We start from the raw sequence: 26,520 nt of genomic DNA, 5'->3' as shown, positions 1-26,520 counted from the left end.
CAGGTGACCTGAACGCTCGTTTGCCTTGTCCTTTTTCCATAAAAAAAAATAAAGAAAATCCCTATCAGAAAACTTATTTGTGTAAAATACATATACAAAACCTACGACAAAATGATGTTTATTTATTTAATCACAATTCTTTTATCTTATTTCAAATCATATCAATTTGTATAACACCTTTTTTTTATGTCATTTTGCTGCAGTTAGATAGTATTAGTATCTGTATCTTTTCTTTTACAGTAAAACAAAGTTCTACAAATATCGAAATATAAATTACTGAATGTGAAGTAAAAAATGCTTATAATCAAAAATTTCAACAATTATTTAACGCACCTAATAATATAATGTCAAATTTAATTATTATGTAAATTCATTGTTATATTATGGAAACTCATTGCAATAAAGATTTAAATTGGTTAAACTACTTTACGAAATCATTAATTATGTTAATGTTGTGGCCATATGGTTATTGGATCAGTTTTGGTTAAATAATGAAAGTTGCTAACCTAGTTTTGTCATTAAAATCACGGAATGTAATGATTTTCAGGTAGGATAGATCACACTTTTATTAGTGTCCGGCTAGAGGGCGATCAGGTTAGGGAAGCTGATCGCCTACTTCTCTGGCAGAGCAATCCGTCGAGGTTGACTCAGAAACGTACCTGGCAGGCACCCTCGGGTTTATGGAAGCATTCTTGGCTCCCGTAGCCCCGGTCTTCTGCGGTCGAAGAGGAGCTCTGTGAGGTTTTTGGGTACTGTGAACGGCCTACATCTGCCGGTCTATGAGTCCCACATATCTCGCTCGTTTGGGGGCCTAAAGAATTTCTTCACGATAAAAAAAATCAAGAAATAAAATGCTTTAAGTCTAAATGATTCTCTCTAGGCATAAAACAAATTTAACAAAAAACATAGTTCTTATATAAAGCTTGTATACGGTACCATGATGGTAATGGTATGGTACCACCATATGTGGTGGTGGTGGTTTGTACAATTGCACATGTACGAGTATACTCCAAGTACACACATAACATAAAGTACAAGTTCAAGGTTACTACTGTAAATTAACGTCCTTTACTGTCCACCGGTCAAGGATGTAAAAATAATTTAAATATGATTGTATCATCGAATGTTCTAAACAGCGTTAGATCCTTACACTTCAATTGTATGGGTGTATACAGGTGATTTTTTTTAACTATGTAAATTGAAAAAAAAAATTGTTTTTGAAACTTCTATATATTAAAAATATTATATTTCTTTTATGTACACTTTGTTATATCGCTCTAGAAATTGGAAAAAAGACTATTTGTATTGAAAATTCAAAGTTTGGTACCAAATTTCACAATTTCACACAAAATTCAGCAAAATCGATTCATAAACTCTCGTATCCTTGGATTGCGTAGACTTATAAGCTCTGTGCTTCAAGGAGCCACAAGCCGAAATATAAGATATTAATTTCAGCTTGATACCTCCACGCGATCTGGAAATAAATGGTTTTGACAGCAATGTCATCCTTTCTACCTTTTGAGGTACGGTACCCCAAAAAAATTTTTTTTCGCATTATGAGGTGCTATTATTTAAATAAAACGTAATAAGCAATAAAAAGTAGAGGTTCTTAATCAACGCAAATGAGTTGAAAAAATTAAATTGTAATTAAATAATATATATTTGTAGCAGCCTGTATCAAGTATGTTTAGCATAAGAAAATTCACGTCGCGTGCGCGTCCTGATCGCGATGTCCTTGTGAGGTGCGCGCACGCCGAAACGATGCCAACATGGGTCTCACACTGCCCTTTATATATCGGCGGGAGTCATCATCACAGCCAGTGTTCAACGGACAACCAAAACAAACAAAATGTTCAAATTTGTAAGTATTCGTGTTTTTATAAATCAATTATCTTTATAAAACTTAATTTATTTTCTTTGCTTTGGTGTCGAGGAAATGCCTCCAGAATTTGACAGAAAGTGGTATATAGAGTTTCTTACCACTAGGTTCCCTCTGCCTACCCTGCTGTATGTGGGTTACAGCGTGAAGCTATTTTTTTATTTATTATAATTTATTGTTTGTGATAATTGATCTAACTTAATTTTAGTATTTATATTTATTTTTGTTTATTGCTTAATAATAATTATTATTATTAGCATATCAAAAGCCGGCCATTCATTAGCATTGCAACTTAACGCTTATTACATATATTCATATTAACAGGTTATTGTTTGTTTTCATTTCTTTAAATATTTACATTTTTAAAGGTTAAGCTTAGTACGTAACCTGCCTATTGTTATTATTAAATTTGTTATACCGAATTGATGTCATGGTGGTGCTTTTGTAAACATTTGACATTATCGTGATGATTCTGGGTTTGATTCCCACTTGGGAAAAAAATATATTTAAATTATTTTTTATTTATTACATCGGTGGTCAAAAACAGTGTTGGTTTCCGCGATTAGATCTTTTCTAATCGGTTTGAATTGAAATAAATTAAAAAATAAATAATTTAAATAACGAAGGCGTTTTTAAGTAAATATTACACAACAATTTTATAATATACTTAACTGATATTTTTTTTATATTTGCAGGTGATTTTCTTCGCCCTCTTGGCTGTGGCCTTCGCCAAGCCCTTAGTGTACACTGCGCCATTTGCCGCGGCGTACACGGGTCCCGTAGCTGCAGCGTACACTGCGCCCGTAGCGTACTCATCGTACAGCGCGTACTCTCCCGTCGCTTACTCCGCCTACTCATACGCATCTCCTTATTCTTACTACCTTTGAGAAATAAAACGACGCCTTTAAACTCTCGGAAATATCAGCAAAATGGATTATTTAATATATTTATTATGTTTGAACGCAATAAATGACAATTAAAAAGTAGATCTTTTTTTATTCCCTCAATAAATAACAATTTAATTTCTTAAACCCATTATGGCCCATTGCACAAGAGGATAAGATTTCCACACGTAGGAATTAATTATTATTTATTAATATTTTCGTGTCTTCGCTCTGGTAACAAGGTAAAAGCGCTGCGTTAAGTTCCGCCATTCAACATACAATGGTTAATAATTTCGGCGAAGCGGAGTGTCTTAATAGGTTCCCTCTGCATACCCTGCTATATGAAAGATACATATAGCTGTATATATAATTTCTTAAATAATTTTATGGATTTTTATGTAGCATGTGTATATTATGTTGTAATGTATGCCTGCAAAGCCAAAAACAAGTTATAATAGTAAACTTTTAAAAACACCAAATAAAAATATCCGACTTACCGACTAAAATATTTAACGAATTTTCAATAGTAAATATGTATATATGAGTATCAATAATTTCGTTACCTGTTACTATGTTTATTTTGAAATAATTAAAATATTATATTCTATTTTACTAGTTTGTGTAAGCTTAATCATATAGGTAAGTATAGTTTTTTCGCAACGTGTTTTCCGCCACTTAACTGAAGTGGGGCCGGTCCAATGGAACCGAGAGCGCTCTACAACTAATATTGTATTACAAATAATATTATAAATTCTTACCCTAATCAATAATTTTACATTTAAGAATATTTCTGAACGAGTAAATTAAATTATTCCTTGACATCAACACATTTGACTGTCAATTCTGTTTATTAAATGAATAAACAAGTTTAAGCGGGCGAAGCCGCGGGGGGGCCGCTATTATTATATAAAACTTGCAAGTCAATTAGACTCTTATGACTTATATTAATATTTATAACCAACAATAATTGCAATGCTCTATATAAGATCATAAAGGTAGGACCAGTTTATAATTATAATATTAGTTGACTTCGTTCAAACGTGTTAGAAGGACTTCAACTTCAAATTGACTGCAGATTCAATTTGAAAATATATTCGATTTGTTTTTAGGTTCACGGTGTATCCTGCATATAGGCAGAGGGAGCCTAATGTTAAAACACTCTATTCCCCGCTTTCCGCAAAATTTTCTTGTTAGAAGAGCGAGAAAATGAAAATTATTAATTAATTAAAAATATAAATTATTAAAATATTTCTTTTCGCGACTGGGAAACGAACCCACAACTGTCGCGTGTACATATACTGTGCTAATGCGTGTAACTGTAATATATCTGTGTGAGATATTTATGTTTTAAAATTATATACTATAATTTTCTACAAATAACTTAAAAAACACTTACTAACATATTTTGAATATCGTTGCGCAGTAGAATAGTGTCCGAATTTACACGCGATGTTTGTGGGTGCGATCTGCATTCTTTTTGTCATTTCTCCGCTCCTCCTTAGTGCGGATTTGGGTTTCGCTACTGAAATCTAGTCTTCAGAGGAAAGCGGAGAACGGACTGTCTTGACACTAGTTGATAAATTCTCGCGTTCTCTGTAAGCGCGACACGTTGTGAATTCGATTCCCACTTGAGGAAATGTAATATTTAATATTTTCATTTCTGCGCTCTGTCGGCGAGGCAAAGCACGGCGTTGAGTTTGCCTCCAGAAATCTTAGAAATCGAAAGGTGTGATCGCATAACCCATATTTATGTAGTTGCTAGCTCAGTGTCGTTTCAAATGAAGTAAGTACAATTGTATTTATAAACATTTATATAGATTGACAGTTATTGACAATGTTCATTCTAAAATTGGTTTTCCCCGCTCTACTATAGCATAATACCAATTCTACAGACATCCGAAATAATGCCTCGCATACACACAACAGCAGAATTCATTATCCTTTGTATTTAAAGGATGAAAAACCACTTCTTCAAGGTTATTGGTGAAAAAATGATTTTAGTCATTTCAGCATATTTCATGTTGGATTATACATTCTATTGTTTTGAGGAAACCATTCAAAAGGACCTTGGCAATAGTTTTCAAAGCGGCGATTCTGTCACACATTCTTATCTCTTTTTGGTCACTTTGTTTCTATTTCACATAAATATGCCAGGGCATCTCTGTAAAATTCAGTCACATACTAAGCTGGTTGTAGTACACAAGTAGGCAGCTTTCAGCTTCAACATGAAATTCTTAATGGTAAGTGAAGAAATTCGTTCTTCTCCATTCTACTACTTTAAAATATTTTATATAACATAAAAAATATATATTCCAGGTAACTGTTTTGGCATCATTCGCGGCAGTGTCAGCTGACCCAGCTGTCTTTATCAGTGGAGGATACTTGTCATCACCACTCACCTCTGCGGCCCTTCTTGCTCCGGGGTCGGCAGTAGCTCCTGCAGGACCAGTTGCATCTATAGCCTCAGTGGGACCAGTATCCCCAGTATCTCCAGTACTCTCTGACTACAGATACGCCTATGGATCTGCGTACAGCTACCAAGATACATATCCAGTGGTCAACTCAGCCTTGTCTCTACCCTACAGTCTGCCTTACGCTTACTCAGCTGACTGGTACTACCGAAAGTAAATTATGCGACTTTGTAAATATATTCGGATTCTAATTGTTATAACGATGCAAATGTCCTACTGGTTGTTTTTTCTGTTCAATTTGTTATATGTAGTTAAAAATTAAATTGTTTTTATAACGTATGATAGTTGTTTTTATTTGAAAATAACATATAAGTAATAGTTATTTAGGTCTTCTTCGACTGTTATTAATAAAAAATGTTTTATTTACTATAGTTAAATTAATTATTCCTGTTTGTTGCTTGTACAAAAAGTTGATATATTTTTTTTTTGTTTCAAATTATTGGACATTGAAAATAATTACTTAAATATTTTATTTTAACATCTTTAAAGTGCTTTCTACACTTTCGAAATAAAAATTTTTTTAGAAATGTCTCGCACGTCACGTCTCTTTTTTCCTACTTCTCTTTATTTTGTGGTGTACAATAAACTATTATCAAAAATGATGCGTCAAATATATTCATATCTTTAGAGATTGCGTTGACTTTGCTTTTTTCGTTGAGATTGTTTGAAGGGTGATAGAACTGAACATGAGATATTAACAAACAGACAGATGAACAACAAAATGTTACTATACGGTGCCGTTTTTTTTCTTTGGTATACGGAACAATAAAAATTAACAAGGGGGTTTCCCAAGCAAATGAAAAATCAAAAGTAAGTATATTTTTTTTATTTAAGCGTTTATCCGAGTCATTGTGTTAGCCAGGGTCCGTGACAGCCATAATACACCAAAAAAATTTAGAAAACATTTTCAAAAACTTTTATGGTAGTATTTATGGCTGTACAATTTTTTTAGCGAACGAAGTATCCATTGTACCCATACGGGTAGGCAAAGGGAGCACCACCATAGTAGTAGGGGTATCCGGCGCCGTATCCAAACACCTGAGGTACAGGTGCAGGTGCAGGTGCTGGCTCGGGCTTCGGGTTGGGGCTAGGGCTGGCAAACGCCACTGCCACCAGAGCGAGGAAAGCAAACTGTAAAGTAAAAAAGTGATAGAAAGTTGCATAAATTATATTAAATTTAGTTATAAAAATTAATTTTCTATAATAATATACAAACTCTTTAGAGTAAGACAAATACTGAAATCTCATATAGTAACAATAAGGGTCCATAGCAACCATTGAAATGTTTGTCACGTGACAAGAATGACCAAAAGGCTGGATAGGCGTGTTAAAGTCATTAGCTGTTTGGACTGCCCTTATCGACCCTTATTATTACACATTTATTACAAAGGTACAAATACTATTCACTATTATGTGGCGTTATATTTCAGTTCAAAGCCTGAAACCTTAGCTGACTGTGAGATAATTGAAACAGCAGCTACTATTATAGTACACCGTCGTCACCGTATTATACATGGTACACCGTCGAGTGACTAAATTTCGAAAACGTGCGATCTTTGTTTATTATGCTTGTTTCAACCTTCTTTCAATAGTATTTGTGATTTTTCTTTTTTAAATAATATTAGTAATAAATATTAATTTTCAATGCAATTATTTTTGATTGACATATTTCCAATATACAAAAATCCTTTAGCTTCAAAACAATCGATTTGGAAATAAAATATTTGAATTTAGATAAAATACATTAGTAAAGAATCTACGGAAAATACTACATTTTGAACCTAGCAGAAACGAAAGCCGCAAAACTTTCCTTAGTTAATTAAGTCATACATTTAAATATAAAAAGTCGTATTGCACATAAGAACTAACTAATTAATTGCATTTATTTTTTCAAATTTACATGACAATGATCTATTATATTCGATAATTACTATAACGGAAAGCTTTCTCTCGTGTATCAAAACTGCATTATGCAACTAATTATTGCAGTTAATTAATTGCATAAACCCCCAGTCCTTGGTTAGAATAATAATATTATTCAACTTACCAGCCTGTACAGCATTGTTGAAGAGTAGCTTGCGAGGGTATTCACAAGTGATATCAATGCAGGCTCTCCTCCCATTTATATATACAACAAGACCACGCCTTGTTTACTTGTATTGACTAGATAAAAGCGTCCTTGATCTTCAAAGTACTAAATATGTATTCTATGTACTTACTTAACAGTATATGAATAATTGACATCCGCATTAGGTACCTTACACGCGCGGATTTCTGTTTGTGCTGGAAAATCGATGGCGATAAATGACAGATGGTACCTACTCGCGGGGTGGTTTTAATACATACATACATACATAGCTTCACGCTTTATCCCTAGCGGGGTAGTCAGAGGGAACGGAGCGCCAAACGCTACGGTCTCTACATACCTCTTTCGCCTCGTCCACTGTCATTAACCTGCTCCTACATGCCCCCCGGGGGATCCCCATGCTTTTTACGTAACCTTTCTCCAGTTTCTTTGATACTGATTTAATGATAAATTCGATATTGGACATCATGAGTAGCTAGGGACTGTAGACTTGAGTATTTGAAATAAATTTCAGCTTCATATCTCCACGACTTCCTGAGAAAAAGAGTCTTGACAGACAGACGACCGGACTGACAACAAAGCGATCCTATAAGGGTTCCGTTATTTCCTTTTGAGATACGAATCCTAAGAATGTCTGAATTATATAATACCGCCAGAATTGATAAAAACATTACGCATTTTCTGCAATAAAAATTACCTAAATATAAATTCAACGTATAAAGAATATCATCATCCTCATCATCATCGATAGCCAACGTCAATTGTCCACTGCTGGATATAGGCTTTCCCCAGTTCTCGCCACAATACTCGACCTCGATAGAGAGTAGTGGCCAAAAATAAGTAATAAACATATTTTATAAAAAAATAACACAAAACATAAAGAACCCGTCAAAATAAATAACAATGACAAACGCACTTATTTATTGCAAGTAATAAAATTTGTATATATACATAAAAGTATATGTAGACTATATAATAGTTCTGGTATATTAATAACTTGTATTTTACTTAATAATTGCTTCGTTGTCTTGTTGACTAGCTTTTATTAATATATGTACATTTTACGTACATATGCTGTATTAGCGACCTGCTCGCGACTTCACCTAACTATATAATTATTAAATTACTAATCTACTTTCGTTTTCTAATAATAACACCATTTAAAAAACAGTATCTATATCGAAAATATTTTTTTTTACTAATTTCATAAAATAGAACACTTTTTGCCGAATAACATTCCTTATAAAAGTATAATAGTAAATATAGGGGCCAGCGCCCACAATGTCTCGAGAATTCGGCGGAAAATACGCAGTGTCTTGACACTCGGTTCCCTATGCCTACCCAGCTGTGTGCGGGATACAGCGCGAAGCTGTAGTACGTGGAATATATACATATATATTATAAAGTGGAATATATATTATAAAGTAAAAACAAACAGTTAAGAGAAACTTTCCAAAATATAATAGTAAAAATGAAATCAGTCAAGCCGCCAACTCACAGACAAAAAGATAACATTTTTAATAATCATTTTTGATTTATTTTTGATTCTATTACATTATTAAATACGACCAGGCACTGTACTAGAATCTCTTCTCCTTATATATCTTCCATGAACAAACAAGGATCCGTTACGATTTTACTATATGTAAATATAGTTAGATATACATATATACATAACGGGTGTAATTGAGAATAATTGTTGCATATTTTATTTATGGAATTTTAATTAAAAATAGTAATCCATATTTAAGTAAGTGTATAAATTTCATTAGTAAACTGGGAGAATACAGCGAGATTTTTTTTTTCTTGATTGTAATGTACAAGAGCAGTATTAGGGTGCAGAATAAATTAGTATAATTTAAATATATATATTACTTAAGTAATGGTTGTACGAGAAATTTGTAAAGGCACTTTTTACTAAGAAATTAAATATAAGTTCAATAGTTTTTATTTCTTATGTAAAATATGAAATGGTATCGTCCCACTTACAGACTGCCTCGTGCCGGCTGTACCATAATATTGTTCGCAATTGAGGTTTCTAAGATTTTATTGCAGTATTATTTTCCGAGAGGTAACTAAAACGTAACAGAAAGTAGTTATTTATAAATGTGTACCTACGCATATATAAATAATATTTAACTTACATACATTACAAAAATTTTGAAACAAGTAATTCCTCCGTATCAAATATCTGTATATTTTTCACAATTTGTCAACAAATACTTTTATAAAAGCGTGTCAAAGTAGGCAATTTTTGACAACTTTTTCAATAGATTTGAACTCTGGACATTTCGTTTAATTGTGTGTATACTCGTATGTTTATATTATATAATATGTATAAATATATATTTATTTATATTATTAAAAAAAATAGTTAAATATGTCAAAAGATTTTTTTGGTTTAGTTCTTTGGATAAGACACTACTAGCGCGAGAGTGTCTGTTAAATACAAATGACTTAGCCAGTCACTTTAAGTATAAAAAACACGAAGGATATTTCTTAGTAAAAGATTAATTAAATAGAAAATTAGACTGCATTTAAAAAACTGACATTTTTCTGTTTGTGAAAAAAGAGATCCAGAGAATTTGTATAAAAGCTATCCTATTATTATAAAAGTCCTTATTTTCCACTTATTAACCTGAATAAATATTATTTCATAAACATTAACAACGAATAACTGAAAACACCAACATTGTATGTACACGCGTTTTATTATTAATTTTAAAATATATACTAAAAGGTAATTTACAATACAAATAGTCACAAAGTCAAGCCAGTTATACAGAAGTCAAAAAAGTCATATACAATATCCACCTAATAGTATCCAAAATAATTGTTCGCAAAACCAGGATATCCTGAAAATCCATATCCTGAAAGTGCTGCAGGATTGGAGTAGCTGGAAAAACCGCCATATCCTGGATAATTATATTGGTAGCCGTCGTATCCATAGTTAGAATACAACTGTGGCCGAGCTGCAGCCAGGGCCAAGAAAACGAATAGAATGATCTAGAAAGTTAAAATAAAACCTTTAAAACATAAATCAAATAAAATAAATAAAATATTGATAACTAAGATTCTAAGTCACATACACTTGCAGTTGATCTTAAGGGTATTTCGTAGAAACTATATATCGAAAATCTACCCAATATTTTATTTGCTAGCGAAGTATGCAAACCTAATATAATATACAAAACAAATTTTATTATCTTTAGGTTAATTGTATTTTCATGAAAAATAAATAATTTCTAACCTATTATTGATAATTTTTAAAGAAATACTCATTTAACATTACTTAGGTTTTATAACTGATCTATAATAAAAATGCTCTAAGTAAAAATAGTGTTATATGTTTTGACACTCTTTAAAAATACAATAAATATATTTTTGTACTCAAAAGTTTTAGGGTATAGTTTAGATTTATGCTTTTGTGTAATATTTTTGTAAATATTAAATAATAAAAAAGATTATTACATATAAATTTATAAGATTCATGATATCTAAGGCAATAATATTCGAATTTATCACAAAAGCACAAAAGTATTGAAATTTAATCATGTATAATAAAAATCTTTGAAGTTACTATTGTACGGATTTATTGAAATAAATTCCTATAATTTCAATTTGTAGGGCAGACATAACCTAGACGACCTCAGAGGTTTCACAAAAAAGACGTTCTATTTTCGAATCAGATAAACTTCATATGAAAGTCACTCACCAATTTGGCAAACATTTTCTATTTAATTTGAAGTACTATTTAATTGCAGGAGCTGATGGCCTCTTTATCCTGGGGTTGTTAACAGAACTGACTTATTTTTATTATTTCGTCAATATTTATACAATGTACGTGTCCTTGAAACTTTAGATCATAATGGCGAACACAAAGAGCTGGTGGGACTCTATGTAAATTAGGACTAAAGAAAAACATTAAAGACGAGTACTACATCTACAATTAGGTCTCTTTGTTTTGCTGGAATGTTCACAAGAACATGTGTCGAATATGGTAGAGCTAATGTTTTTTTTTTATCGCTATTCCGTCACAGTGCTTTACACACCAAATTTATATTTTTCTACTTCAAATAACACACTTTTAGACTTCCAACCCATATTTTTCTTCTTATTTCAATAACTTAAATTATCTTAATAAGTCTCTCTTTTTTTCGAATTGAGGTTAATGCTGTTAGCCCTATTGGCCTTTACAGCGACACCGGGGGAAAGGGAAAAGGATACTCTGCCCCTGAAGAAATGCAAGCACTATGTGGCTGCCTTTGAGGAAAAAATGTCTCTCTGGGAAATGATCTAATATATAATTACACATTAATTAAGATCCGCCACTCAACACGTAGTGACTGGAGAATTAAAGAATTTGGAAAAGGAGTATTTTAGCATTAGATTCACTCGTCTACCCTGCTTTGTGCGGGATACGGCGAGGACCTATATAAAGTAAAAAAAATAAAGAAATAAATTTAAAATATAATTTTTTCAAGAACAACGAATTAGAAGAAAATATAATTTTGTGGTTTAAAGTTACGAATTTGGACTGGAAAAACATTAATTTAAAGTATTTTATTTTATTTCATAAAAATAGGGTACATTTTAATCGTAAAATTGTGAATTTGGCGTGTAAAAGAACGAATTTGAAGCGGAAATACCTATATAATTTTTTGACATATTTGTATTCTTTTCAAAGCATATTATATATTTTATACTTGTTATGCAGGTTATTGAACCCTATATTTCTGTAGTCACATTGTTATCGCAAGATAAATACTTAGAGATGACTTAAATCTCAAATACTATGACATGTGATCACAAACATGGTGAACAATGGTATAGTTAGTTGGACTTATTTTAAAAATATTGTACTTCGTTATCGAGTATTATAAAATTATTTAAAAAAAACTTTTTTACGCTGTATGCCGCATATAACAAGGTAGGCAGAGAGAACCTAGTGCTAAGACACTCCGTTTCCACTTTCCGCTGAATTTGGTGAGGCATTGTTTGGCATTGAGGGGTTTTGCCTTATAGCCAGAGCGATAAATTGAATATATTAATTAATAAATAATAATTCATTCCTTCGAGTGGGATTCAAATCCACAACCGTAGTCACACCCTTGTGCCTTTGCGCCACGGCGCGGCGGCCTAATAACATGATAATACTACTTCATTTTTTTATTTTAAGAAAAAAAAATCACGAGACGTTTCTTTGACTTATATAGCCAGGACCAAAGTCCTGGCTATATTTGAACAGATAGAATAGAAAAAAAAGCAGATTATGAATAACATTATTTATTTAAAAGAAAACATAAAGATTATCCAGAATAACATAACATTATATACTCTGACATTTAACGAACGAAGTACGAGTACGTGTCAACTGGATATTCGCTGTAAGAGAGGGGTTCGAGGGGGGCGGAATACGGAGAAATGATGGATGGCACGTCAGCCGGATACACGTAATCAAGGCCACTATAGGAAATCAGTTGTGGTTGAGGCGCCGGGTTAGGCTTCGGTGCAGCCAGAACCACAGCCATTGTCACAGCTAGGAGGAAAAACTGCAATAAAATAAAAAACAATATATTAGTATGAAGTAAATTATATTTTTTATCATCAGTGTTCTTCCACATTTATGAAAGATAAATACTTTTTAAAAAACGCTACACCAGCTACGTCTAAATTTTTCTACGTTTTCTAAAAAGTAAGTTGCATTTCTCAAATCATGACTATTTCTAGGTTTACGTCGTATATTGTACACATCAAGATAGGCTGAGGGAGCATTGCGTCACTCTAAGTCCAACTCTTTAAAGCAAAGGCAAATCATGCTAGGTTCCTTGTTAGTTTTGGCCTCTAGAAATTGTCTCCCTCTAAATGCGAAAAAAGTGTTTTTTTATTTATAGTTTTTTCGCTAGCATTACGTAGAATGAAGAAGGGACGATGGAGATTTGTTAGCTTTACTCCATCTATCAATAGACGAATTAAAACTTAAGAGACCAGATTAAGGGTTTTAAAAAAAATAGAAAATCTTATTAGTAAAGCTGCCACCAAAAGTAAACAACAAACCAAAACATATGCAATTAAATTACATAAACACTGTGCTAGTATCATCTATTAGGAAAAAGCGAAATTACTGATTAATCACTAACTTCTCTCTGCCTACCTCATAAATTGATTTAAAAGAGTACAAAAGGAATTATAATTTAGTAGTACACTGCTGTACTACTACTGTACTACTGTTAATACATTTACTCAACGTAAGTGAAATTAAAGATATTTGAGAAGTAAAAATATCTTACTAGTTTGTAAAACATGGTGATGCTGATTTGCTGTTCAAATACATGGATAGATGCTAAGTATCAGCATTATATACCAAAAAATCGATCCTTGAACTTTAATGTATGGTTTCAAAAATGGATATGTAACACCAACTATTATTGTATTCAATACATCTATACATCAATTACATTGTCATGGAAGCGGATGTTTTTAAATTATGGACACATTTTTTGTTATAGAACTTTTTATGACAGTTATATTATTAGGTCATCACAGATTTTAAAATACAGTGCAAAGGGATTGAGAATTTTTTTAGGTAACACATGTTACAAGCAAACACTTTTTCTCAAATTCTTATGCTTTTTTAATATTATCTTAATCTATTTTATACATCTTCACGCTGTTGCCCGCAAATGGCACATGGAACCTAGAGTTAAGATATTCTGTTCCCCACTTGACGCTATTAAGTAAACATAAATTGTAAATAACATAAATTTATGTAAATATTTAAATTTATTTATGAATATCAACTATAGAGCCCGATTGCCTTGCTCTATAGGGTGAAATAATATTATAACTTTCTACTAACTAATTCCTAATTTCGTCCAGTTTCGTAGCCATCACACATTGGCGTAGCGTGGACTAATATAGACATGGCCCTGGTTTTAGTACTAGCTCAAAATAGAAATAGAATTCACTCGGGGGAATATTTTATATTTTACTTTATAGCAATGCTAACAAGACAAAGAGCGGCGTTGAGTTACGCCACACGCAATGCCTCTAGAATTCAGCGGGAAAAAAGGGAACGAAGTGTCTTAAAACTAAGTTCCCTACCCTTCTGCGTGCGGGATATAGCGGGATATAGCGTGAACCTGCTTTTTTAGTAATATTTTAATTTTTGTAATAGTGAACCTAAAGCTTTATATTAAGCTTATTACCATACGGCAAACCTAAAATGGTATTGCAGTTGAATATAATTCATTTTGTTCTAATTACCAGTCATTTATATATTTGTGTCTATTGTGTGCGTTGTTTTCTTTTTTTTAAACACCTACATACATAGCAAATACATGCTTCCTTAATTTGAGATCATAAATTATTACCTACTATGAACAGACTTACACGTGGCCGTTTCTAAATAATTTATATTCATATATACTATTGAATTGATAACAATGTAGATTATAGATACTGAAATAAATATGACATCTTTTTAATATTTAAAATTCAATAAATTAAAATAAAAAAAATAACACATAAAGAATAGAATTTACCTACACCCATAAAAATCACCTTCAATCTGTGCGAAATCTTAAACGCGTAAGCGAAGCGCGTAATCGTTCTTTAACACGCAGCTTCACGCTGTATCCCGTACACAGCACGGTAGGCAGAGGGAACCTAGTGTTAAGACACTACACTTACCGCTGAATTTTTCGCGGAACTCAACGTCGAGATTTTGTGCTGATGTCAGAGCGAAGAAATTTAAATTATTAATACTTAAATCATTCATTCCCCCGAGAGGGATTCGAACCCACAATAATTATATTTAATAATAATAGATATCCGAGCAAATTAGCTATTAACAGAATTTAGCAATATAAATCAATATGCTCGAAACTTATTGTTTTTAGGCCAAGTATTGCAAACAATGCGTGGTAGCGCAGTCTTGCCGCCATGTTCCGAATAATAATGCGATCACCTCAATCCCGTCACTACATACGACAATAAACGTTGATTTTTATCTTTAACCTTTTTGGAATACTAACATTTTATATCTACAGGCGAACTGAGTAATTTTATGTATATTTAATTACATCGATTATAAACAAAATTTATTAATACAATTAATTTTATGTTACACAGAACTTAATTAAAAGACAATTTTGACGAAATTTCAATTCTTTTTTTGTCTTTCCTCCTTCCTTTCTGTCTTCTTTCCGTCTCTATGTTTGGATTTGTTAAGTAAACCCACTAGGTTTGTAGTTTTACCAAAAAAAAACATGCAAACCACTAATCTTAATTAGAATTACATAATATTATTTTAAATTACAATAAAATATACTTACAATAAAATATTTTGATCGGATTTTACTTTTTTCGTAGGTCTTTTGCTAAGACCCAAAAAGCTTTTTTTTTTAAACATTTTCTTTTAGGGTAGTCAAAGAGAACGGAGCGCTAAACACTACCGTTCCTGCTTATCTCTTTTGCATCTTCGTCATCAACCTAAGTTAAGTTCCTTTTATTTTTGGCCTTAGTTCATTAATCATTGAGACGAATTTAGTATACCTAACACATTAATTAGTACTTATGCCTAAACGTATATGTATGTACGTATATTATAACAATAATAAAGTCATATATATACTATATTAAGGCATATATGAATACTCCAACTTGTATTACGCCACCCTATACACATATTAATACTGAGTTATTAATAGACTATTAGGTATTAAATGTGATATACATTTCGTATGCACGTATTCTATGCCTGTCATATAAGCAATTCATTGTTTATAATCTAAACATAGAATATATTTTGTCTATATAACTTAATAATGCAAGTAAATTAATACGAATATTATAAATGTGAATGTGAGTTTGTTTGTTACGCTTTTACGCCAAAACTACTTAACCGATTACCGACCGACTTTTTATTAAAAAAAAACTAAAAATCTTTGGTTATCTCTATATATAACAAAAGAATAGAAAAGTCAATTCTGTACATGAAAGATATAAAAAACGTCGATTAAGATATCAATTACAGAAGCTATAATAAAAAAACCACTCAGCAGAATTAAGACAGGAAAGGTTAAGAGAGAATATCGCTAGTAATATATTTTAAATTAAGTGTAAGATGCTGACAGTGATATTCCAGAGATAGTGATCCCTTTATTCAGAGAGGCACAATGGTGTACCTGTAATCTCCACTCGAGGGAATTAATTATTATTTATTAATATTTTTAATTTCTTCGCTGTGACACCAAGGCAAAAGCCCGGCACTGAGTTCCTCGAGTGAGAGTGAGAGTCGCAATGGCCACGATAAAATCGGCGGAAAATGAGGAACGGAGTGGAGAACATGAATTTTAAATATTCCCCAGGGTGGGTCTCCAAGCAATAATAGTCTCTTAATAAATAGTTTTAGCATAATAACTAATTACTATACATTAAATAAAAGCTGTCATTATAATTACACGAAAGCTCCATACAAAACAAGCGAACTGTAAAATGATTATTTTGTATTACGTAACAATATAAGCTTGTGGATGTGTATCTAGAATGTCTGTTGATGAGTTAACTCGATAACAATGTGTTTGGTTTTAGTGCTATTCAGGGGATCTCGTTACATAAGCAATGTCAGACACATCCGGCCAGTGGTTATCTATTATCGCCTCGTATGCTTGTTCATTTGAAGTTTTAGATATATTAAAATTCTGTGTTAAATATTAGATAAGATATTATAATATAATAACATAATAAATAAGCCATTCTAGGCGAAGGGGCATCAATCTGTGATTGTAAATGCGACTGGTTGTGGGTTCGATCCCCAATCGAGGAAATTAAATATTTAATATGTTCATAGGTATTTGGTTCAATCACTTAACACATAACGACTCCATTACTCGGCCTTGAAAGTGTCTTAAGGGGAACGGAGTGTCTTCTGACGTTCCCTGTGCCTACCCTGCTATGCACAGGATACAGCGTGAAACAAAAAAAAAATATTAAATACTAAAATAATGGTGGTATGGAACTAACGATAAAGCGACCTGTGTCTATTAAAACATAATGCCATTTCTTGGAGTAAGATTAAATTACATTAAAGACTACTTATATATTACTTAATTTTTAAAACAATAATAAAATAGAATTTAGTAATTCTATTTTTTTTTTTGTCGTTAACAAATATATAACATCGCCCATGACGTGCTGCTAATGTGGAACTAAATGAAACAAAAATACTCTTTAATAATTATAATAAACAAGTAGTTTTTTAGGTGTATTCATTATATATGTATGTTAGAAAAATATTATCTCCATTGTGAATTGTACTAACGACCGACAACAATAACACTATGGTATTACATTACTAATTCGCTTCGCCCATTTAAGGATGTCGAAAAGCGAAATTATGTTTCTAGGCTGCTTTGTGTAAATATAATTGTTTTTATGTATAATATTATAAACTAATATAGGTATATAGGCATATATAGGTTTTAAAATAATAATCTTAATACTTATGTTTTACTAAGTTTTAAAATAAGGAGGCCAGTCCTGGCGCAAGGGCACAAGTGTGTGACGAGTTCGATCCCCACTCGAAGAAATGAAATATTTATTTTAATGCATATTTTCATTCCTTCGCTCTGGTGTCGCGGCAAAACGCGGAGTTGAGTTCGGCCACTCAACACGCAATGTCTCCTGAATTCGGCTGAAACTGGGGAACGAATTGTCTAAACATTAGGTTCCGTCTGCCTACCCTACTATGTGCATACAGCATGAAACTGAAAAAAAAACAATAAACTACATAAATTGACATAAATGATTTTTTTTCTTTTTCATTTAGTTATTCAATAACAAACTATGAAAAATAAACAGATTTGTCAATGTTTTCAAGATTGCAATTTCCAATGCAAAGGAATCTTTCTCACTTGTAATTTTCCGATCGACTCACAATCATCGGGGACGCAAACGTCTTCACGTGGCAATACGACGTTCGAGTCTAATTTTATAGAAAAGATTCGTCACGTGGCCGTACTCACGCGATGAAACAGCTTCTGCAGTCATAAGAAATAACAAGTTAGATAAAGTAAAAACATACAATTTATAAAATATATTCTATTAAATTTTTCATTGAGGCCGTAAATGTGATAGTTGAGAGTCATATTCTCATTTGGGGGAATAAATTGTTTTTACTTCTTCGCTCTGAGAATAAGACAATGTCCCGAAAATTGGGCGGAAAGTGGAGAAAGGAGTATCTTAATCTCTACTTTCCTAGCGATATCGGATATGGAGTGTTTAGACACTCCGTTCTCCATTATGCCACTTCTGTTTTCCACTTTCCACCGAATTCTTAAGGCATGGCGCTTTGAATGGTAACTTAACGCTTTGCTACGGTTTGCCACGTTACCAAAGCGAGGAAATGAATATATTAAATATTTCATTCCCCCGAATGGGACTCGAACTCACGACCGTTGCAATTACTTTAAACAGAAAATATATAACCATTTTTTTAAATAACGAAAGTTGCTAATAACCAAGTAAAATCTGTGTAGTAAAAAAAATATTATACATTGAAAAGCTAGATAGCGTATTCTAAATTGAGAAATTACATTTTAATAATGTAATGTAAACCACATTACATGAACAGTTTTTAATCGCATTTGACTTTATCACCCCTTTGCCTTACTAAATGAACAGGCGTTTGCCTTACTAAATATACAATCACATTTACGAGTGTGTACAAATAACACGTGTTCAGGGCCGTCTTGGCGCAGAAACACACGTGTGACTGTGAACGTGATGACAAACATGTTCAATCTTTCTCGGAGAAATTAATTATTTTAGATAATATTTTCATTACACTCTGTTAATATAGCCAAGGCCATGGCTCTTAATTCCACTATTCTCCATACGCAATGCCTCGAAATTTCACCGGAAATAGAGGAACGGAGTATCCTAACACTAGAATCCCTCTGTCTACCCTGCTATATACAGTGTAAATTATTTATATTTAATTATGGTAATCAAATATCAGTCATTATCAATATTTAAATCGTAATCATTACCTAAATGTTAAGGTAGTCGATTGTTAATAACAATAGGCGGTTATAATCAAAAGAACATTTTCGCGGTATATTACAATGGGCGTGGGGAGGCCTGGCCGCCACAGGCTTTGGAGTACGTGAATAGTTGCATGGCCATCCACGATTTCAAATACGCATGCGCCAATATACCCTTATAAAGCCGGCTCCTGCCCTTAGCACGGCAGTTTGCAACTCAGACTTCAGAAATAAACACAAAGCTCTGGAGTCTTCCTGCTAACGTAAAATACGGAAAAGTTTAAAACAAACAACAATTGTGTGACTACAACTAACAATTTATATCTGAGGATATTCGAAGATAATTTCGCTAAGAAAAGTGCAAATTTTACCGGACCTATGAAAAATAAGCTAGGAGTAGATCTTGTGATGAGTGAGAAGTTCGTCGGCGACTTGCCGGTGAACGTGGTGGGACAAACACCGAAAACGACACCCCGTAAGGAATCTATGACCCCAAAAATCATCGTGTGTCCACCAGTAGAAGAAATACCTGAGGCTACAACACCAACTCGAGGAACACGCATATTAAAAGCCCTCAGCAAGCGTCTTACTCGACGATCCACCGACGCTGATTCCTTGGGGAGCTCAAGCAGCAACGACAGTATGTCTTGTGAAACAGGCCGATCTGATGACCGATCATCCTGCTCAGCAAGTGACTCCAGCAGCGACAGCTCTGAGCGTCATCGCCGGCACCGCTCTACAGTCTCATTGAGACGTGTATTCCAAAATTTAAATTTAACAAGTCGATCTCAATCTTGTTCACCAGTAGAAAGACAGCGCCAACCGAAGAAACAACCACAACCAAAACGTATACTTCGCCCTCCTGTAACTTATACATATGTCCGAGGTCTATCCGGATTGCCAACTCAAAGAGTACCACGACACACAGTGTGCTGCGCTCCTTTGGGCCTACACCGATAAAACATCTATCCAACAAGGATTAGCAACAACTACGATAGGAGAAAAAGACTGGATAAGAATAACGAGGCAGTATTAAAAATGCTAGAAGAATGTTCTCATCATATCATTAGTATCATTTTTATTCAAAGTCAGTTAAGAAAAGTAACGTTGTCTTCATGAAGGACCAAGGAGAGTAGAGGGTAGCAAAAACTTTTTAAGGAAACACCTCTCACGTTGCAGCGGTGGCTGTGACCTGTATAGTTCTTAAAGAATTTCAGGAAATCATACAAGACTGTTAAGCTCATATTTTACTCACTTTACGTGCAATATCATATAAATAAATGCACTTCTAACATCACCGTATACATTTAAAACTTTCCCTTGTATGCATATTTATATCATTTTATTGAATTGAATATGGCTATGGTAAGTTAGGTGAATAGTAAGACGGTAATTGTACTCTGTCTACGAGGTCAAATTTCCTGTAAGAAGAATAGTGCCTTTCCAGATGTAGTTATTAGGTCTAAACTTATACACAAGTACTTCTAAGTAAAATAATTTTACCAATTTCAATATCAACACCAGTTATGTAATTATATATTATAAGCATTAATTAATTTATTAACACTTACAGTTATCGAATTATTCGTGTGTATTAATACAGTATTATTAGTTGAAAATGTATTTAACTCTATGCACTATGAATTAGTATTAGATAGAATAAATGTTAAAGCCTAGTTTTAAGTTATTTTTATTCCATAAATTTTGGCATTTAATAAAAAAATATAAAATATATTTCTTGTTTTAATGTTTGTACATTTTAATAAAATAAATTAAACATAAATCGGCTTCATGCTGTTTGAATATGTGTAATACCGTACACAACAGGGTAGGCAAAGGAAACCAAGTTTTAGGGCATCCGTTCCCCATTTTCCGTCGAATTTTGGAGGCGTTGCGTGTTGAGTGGCGGAACTGTAATGATCTACCAGGCTTTGAATCAACACCAGAACAAAGAAATTAAAATAATTTAAACAAATATTTAATTTTCCGAAATAGGAATCGAACCGATAACTCTACCCCTGCGTCACGAATGGTCTCTATAATAATAACAAGATTAATTAACATCAACATTTGTAATTTAACTATAATAAAAGTATCAAAAAAGTCAATTATGAATATAAAAGCTGCTATATTGACATTTTCAAATATCTATTAGAGCGGAAATCATTTAACGTACCTACTAGTTCGCCTCGTCCAACGCCCACGCTATCGACAGGTTAGGATATGTCTTGACAACGTGACTGTATCAAGTAATTTATAAAGTTTACTACAAATTTATTACAATGATTAGAATACTTGATATAAAATTGTAAATATTATTTTTCCATTGAATCGCTTAGTCCAAAAAAATATTGAAAAATAAAAATGTTTTTTATCTTCACACTGTATCTGTATATTTGGCAGGTTAAGTAAAGGAAACCTATTTTTCAAACACTCCGTTCGCCACTCTCCGCCCAATTTTCAAGTCAAAGTCGTGCATCGTCTTGATATTTGATAATAAAATAAAATACAATTAAATTAAAAAATTACCGTCAAATAATCCCTACGAGTTTATTTCTAAAAAAAACATCTCACACTAGAAGTTCTTCTTCTTAGTTTTTCTAATAAATCGGTAATTTAACTAATGACGTAAAAAGCTTTAGCAGCGAAGAAAAAAGCACGTGCGTATGTAAGTACATATTTTTATTTTATACTTATTTCTAGTCTGTATACTTAACGTGGCCATTCTTTGTTGGGCTCAAAACGGAGGATCGATTTTTTAATTATTTTTAACTATTCTTTTAAATTGATTTGAAAAAAACATTTGATTTTTTCATGATTACATTTATAATACTTAAAATGTAGTAATGTAAATTTCGTAAAAATTTCTAACAAAATATATACGTTAGGTTCTAACTTCATATATTAAAATATTAATATTTATTTTGAAGAGCGGCGTTGAATTCCGTGACTCGACTCGATACATCATGTGGACAGAAAGTGAAAATTGAAAATTGTAGAGACCAGTCGTGGCAGAGAGGCACAAGCATGCGACTGAAAACGTGACTAGTCGTGGGTTCGATCCCCACTGGAGGAAATGAAATATTTAAGTAACATCATCATCATCATCATCAGTATGTATCTCATATCATTACTCAGGTATACCAATATTTTGTGGTCACTCTCTTTCATCAAGATTTTTGTGATCTTGTCGCCTAGTATTCGAGATGAGGGTACTTTGGGCAATTGCCGATTATTATCAACCCACTCACAATCGGTCAACGTATTCTTTATAAGATGTACTTTTCCATCTCACATGCTACGTCAGATCATTAAATATAAATTACTGGGTATTTTTATAAAATAGACAAAATATATTAGGAGCTGTTATTATCTTTTAACGAAAAGCACGGTGTGCATATAAAAAATATGTAAATTACGGATTTAGAAAATGTAAAAAATATCATGCAAGTTAATAAAATTAAACTGGGTAATCGAAGCCAATTAATTTTCATTCTTCCGTAAGCCAAAAATAGTCACTGGCTGTTCCGAAACAAAAATAGGTTATAGAGAGACTTGCTTGGAATATATTATAATCGATACCCCAATACAACAGTAAAAGTTTGTGGAAACGAATGGTATTTCCTAGTACACTATTAACAATAATAATATCTCTATAAAGTCGACATCTCTATGAAGTCGACGAACTACGGAAATTTTCCCTTTGAAATAATAAAATATATAAAAAAGTAATTTAGTACAATTTTGGAAAATGTAACTAATATATAGCTAAATCTATATATATAGCTCTATCATAGCTAAATGTCATATATCATGAATGCCCTACCAATTTACTAGTATAATAAAATGCAAGTTCCAATGTCAAACAATTCAAAGAGCATTTTATTAGTATTCTAAAAATATTTTCCACCCAAGGTTGTCATAATACACTTCCGATTTCCTGTTCAAATTTACCGCCTAATGGGGAAGACCTCGGAGGCGAAGGTTGTAGGGGGAGAGAACAGTACACAGATACATATCAAACACAGCTGTAGCTACAGTCCTTAACGTAAGACCTCCATTGAAAACGCAATGAACACCTAACCCAAAAGTTTTGTATTTATATTCTCCACTAAAACACTTGCCAGGACGATCAGCGTGTGAGACTGTACCATTGTCGACGTCACTATATCCCATTTTGGGTTAGTAGGTCACAAGAGGGGTATGCAGCTGGTTCGGGCGGGGTTATGATTTTTAAGCCTCAGTGACGTCATCTTGTAAGCCTTGGACCCCTCTCCACCGTGAATGATGAATGGAGAGGTCGATAGATACTAGCTAACGGTAAGTAGGTCATACTGCAGTACTCACAGGAGAGCTGCACTGCAATGTTAGTGATATATCCCATTGGAATAAACCTATAGCTGTTGTGACCAGTCCTTAGATGCAAATTAGAATTTATTGTTGGTATTCTCCAGAAATATACAATTGTTTATTTAAGTATTAATTAAGGTATTTTAGCCATAATGTATAAGCAGCTGCTTGTATTGTATATGTTGATATGTTAATAAACAATTGCTAATACTTTATTTTGAAACGAATGGAATAAGTATATGCTAATTTCCACAGATCTTACACTAAAATCTTTACTCACTTGAAAGACGACTCCTTAGACAAATAATTTATTTTAGAACTTAATTTAATTTTTGTTGATAAACAGCGAGTTGAGGCTGAGAGAAAATTATAATCCTGAAAATATCGTGCATACGCTTTATGTGAAGTAATTTTTAACAGGATATATACAATGTTTTAAAATTAGCATAATTATTATAAAGGATTGGAATTTTGGTAATTATTCGTGTATTTTTGTGCAGTGGAGAGGTGTTTCAAAAATATTTTAAATTATATTTTATAATGAAATACGCCTTAGGTAAATAACAAATATATAATCTAAGAAACCATAGTATATAATAACTTTTAAAATGTTGTCTTTAAGTGTTTGTGTCCGACATAACTTTTAATTAAAACGTTCACGTGACCGCCTACTGCCTACACTATTGGAATTTGTTAAAGTAATAAAATCTTTCATGTCAACTCCTATATTCTAATGTTAATTAATATTAAATTAATAATGTAGTTGTTTTATTTTTAGTATTAATAATTAATATAAATATAGAAAATAATATAGGTAGGTAAAAATAACTGTTATTTAGAATATTGTACCTCAAAAGGAAAAACAGAATTATAGAATCATTTTTCTGTCCGTCTGTCAATATAATTTATCTCGATATCACGTAGAGTTATCAAACTGAAATTAATATCAAATATTCAGCTCTATGGGACCTGCATGCATAGGGATACTATACGTCGAAAATCAAAGTTTTAAAGAGAGGGAAGGTTCAAAGAGAGTTTCAGAGGGTACATAGTGTTAAGACACTCCCCACTATCCACCGAATTTTTGAGCATTGGGTTTTGAGTGGCGGAACTGAACGCCGGACTTTTGCATTGCTGCCAGAGTGTGAAAATGAAAATATTCTTTGAATATCATAATATAAGTCTTATAAGGTATATATATTAGGACATTCAAAGTTAACATGAACTTTACTAATTATATTTTTAAACATCTATAATTAACTGTACTCAGGAATAAAGTTGACAAGTCGAGTAAAGGCCAAATTATTAATAATTATTTCTTAAATCAAGCACTCGTGCTCGGCCGGTCACGCTTCCGTCACACCTTCTTCGTCAGTTTAGGTGAAATTAAAGGATGCAGGGCTTCCTTGTGACGTACACAGTTTACTGAAATAAAATTATTTATATTTTATTTTACTTTTATGTATCGCTGTCACTATAATTGGAATAGGCACTATAATTTTACAAAAATATTAGTTTTCTATAAATATTTCAGATTTTTATTTAACTTGAATTTACATTACTCTCCGACCTTCAATCTGGCCGCTGTTAGTGTTTAATTCTTACAAATAATAAAAAAATATTTTTTAAAAGAAGCTAACGTAACTAAATTATGCATTTTTGTTTATATACTACCTAATGTTATAGACTAAGTTATATTTTTATGGCGTTTATTTACTGCAATATCCCTGTCCCTGACACCTTGATATTACCGTTTGTAGGCCTACCGATACCTACTTAGAACAATTTTATGTATACGAAAAAAACTGGTCAAGTGCGAGTCGTACTCGTGCTCCTAGGCTTTCGTACTTATAAAAGCTTACTAATATGAGTTTGCAGGCGTATGCACTCACTATATATTAAATGAACTACAAATATAAGTTTGTAATATAAAATAATTAAGAAAACCTATATTTTCTTACTTTGATCTTACTTTGTCCCAAATTTCATATCTGTAAGTACATGAGAAGTGCCCTATAGATATTGATTACGCGGCGATTTCCATACAAAATACATCTAGTATATCATAGTATATTTTGATTGAGATGACCTAGAAACTACAAATAAGAAAATAAGAATTTCGTTACAGTGATTTTCCATTATTAATTTAAGCTGTTTATAATATATATTTTTTTGTCGGTGGTCCCACCGACTATTCTCAAACGTGAAACAAAAGTTTCTAATTTTATCCACAATTGACGTAGGTACCTTAAATAATACTAAAGACTTCAATACCTAATTTATTGAAAAAAATATATATTAGAATCCTATTCAATATTAATTAATTAAATAGAAAGTAATAATATAATTATGAGAACAAATAAAGATTGATATAATATTTATTTACTGCCTTAGACTGGAAAAACAACTATTAGATACAGAATCACATTCCCGCTGGGACCGCGACCTAGACAACAATAATACTATTAGAATACAAAATTAAATGAAGTACATTCATCTGCAAAACATTATTTTCAGGGTTCTGTAACTCAAAAGAAAAAAAGGGACCCTTATAGGATCACTTTCTTGTCTGTCTATCCAGTCTCTTGTGGAGTATTTCCAGGTCGATACGATCCGGATACCTTCAAAAAGCGAGTCTGTCTCCACCTTGAAGGCCGCCAACGGACTTGTTATTCCTCTGATGTTACATGGGATCCTGAGCGGCGATGATCATTTATCATCAGGTGACCCATACACTCGTTTGCGTTGCTTTTTTTTTCATAATAAAAAAGATATGCTTTCTCTTCGCTTACTAAGACAAAAA

At 32.4% G+C, this 26,520-nt stretch overlaps 3 protein-coding genes and 2 long non-coding RNA genes across 5 annotated transcripts; 3 read left to right on the top strand and 2 right to left on the bottom strand.

The window, feature by feature from the left end:
* The first annotated feature begins 1,712 nt into the window (after positions 1 to 1,712).
* On the top strand, positions 1,713 to 2,865 carry LOC146537742 (uncharacterized). Its single transcript, XM_085187922.1, has 2 exons — positions 1,713 to 1,861; positions 2,575 to 2,865. The coding sequence occupies exons 1-2, from the start codon at positions 1,850 to 1,852 to the stop codon at positions 2,764 to 2,766; spliced, it is 204 nt and encodes a 67-aa protein (XP_085044048.1). The 5' UTR covers positions 1,713 to 1,849; the 3' UTR covers positions 2,767 to 2,865.
* Positions 2,866 to 4,353: 1,488 nt separating this feature from the next.
* On the top strand, positions 4,354 to 5,541 carry LOC146537741 (uncharacterized). Its single transcript, XM_085188450.1, has 2 exons — positions 4,354 to 5,003; positions 5,080 to 5,541. Exons 1-2 carry the CDS (start codon positions 4,989 to 4,991, stop codon positions 5,389 to 5,391), a joined length of 327 nt encoding a protein of 108 aa, XP_085044576.1. The 5' UTR covers positions 4,354 to 4,988; the 3' UTR covers positions 5,392 to 5,541.
* A 504-nt stretch (positions 5,542 to 6,045) lies between these two features.
* LOC146537740 (uncharacterized) lies at positions 6,046 to 7,384 on the bottom strand. Its single transcript, XR_014878145.1, has 2 exons — positions 7,282 to 7,384; positions 6,046 to 6,365 (listed from the first exon to the last, which is right to left on the bottom strand). It is a non-coding gene; the product is annotated as an uncharacterized LOC146537740 (long non-coding RNA).
* Positions 7,385 to 10,012: 2,628 nt separating this feature from the next.
* LOC146537739 (uncharacterized) lies at positions 10,013 to 11,135 on the bottom strand. The gene is made up of 2 exons (XR_014878121.1): positions 11,036 to 11,135; positions 10,013 to 10,326 (listed from the first exon to the last, which is right to left on the bottom strand). It is a non-coding gene; the product is annotated as an uncharacterized LOC146537739 (long non-coding RNA).
* An 8,422-nt stretch (positions 11,136 to 19,557) lies between these two features.
* On the top strand, positions 19,558 to 21,101 carry LOC146537738 (uncharacterized). The gene has a single exon (XM_085188479.1). It carries the CDS (start codon positions 19,746 to 19,748, stop codon positions 20,325 to 20,327), a length of 582 nt encoding a protein of 193 aa, XP_085044605.1. The 5' UTR covers positions 19,558 to 19,745; the 3' UTR covers positions 20,328 to 21,101.
* The last annotated feature ends 5,419 nt before the right edge of the window (positions 21,102 to 26,520 follow it).

Source organism: Heliconius melpomene, chromosome 7 (assembly GCF_056956725.1).
Source record: "Heliconius melpomene rosina isolate 202511_hmr_F chromosome 7, ASM5695672v1, whole genome shotgun sequence".
Classification (NCBI taxonomy): Eukaryota; Metazoa; Arthropoda; class Insecta; order Lepidoptera; family Nymphalidae; genus Heliconius; species Heliconius melpomene.
The sequence above is the reverse complement of the archived record's forward strand: the minus strand, read 5'-3'. Positions and strand labels throughout refer to the sequence as shown.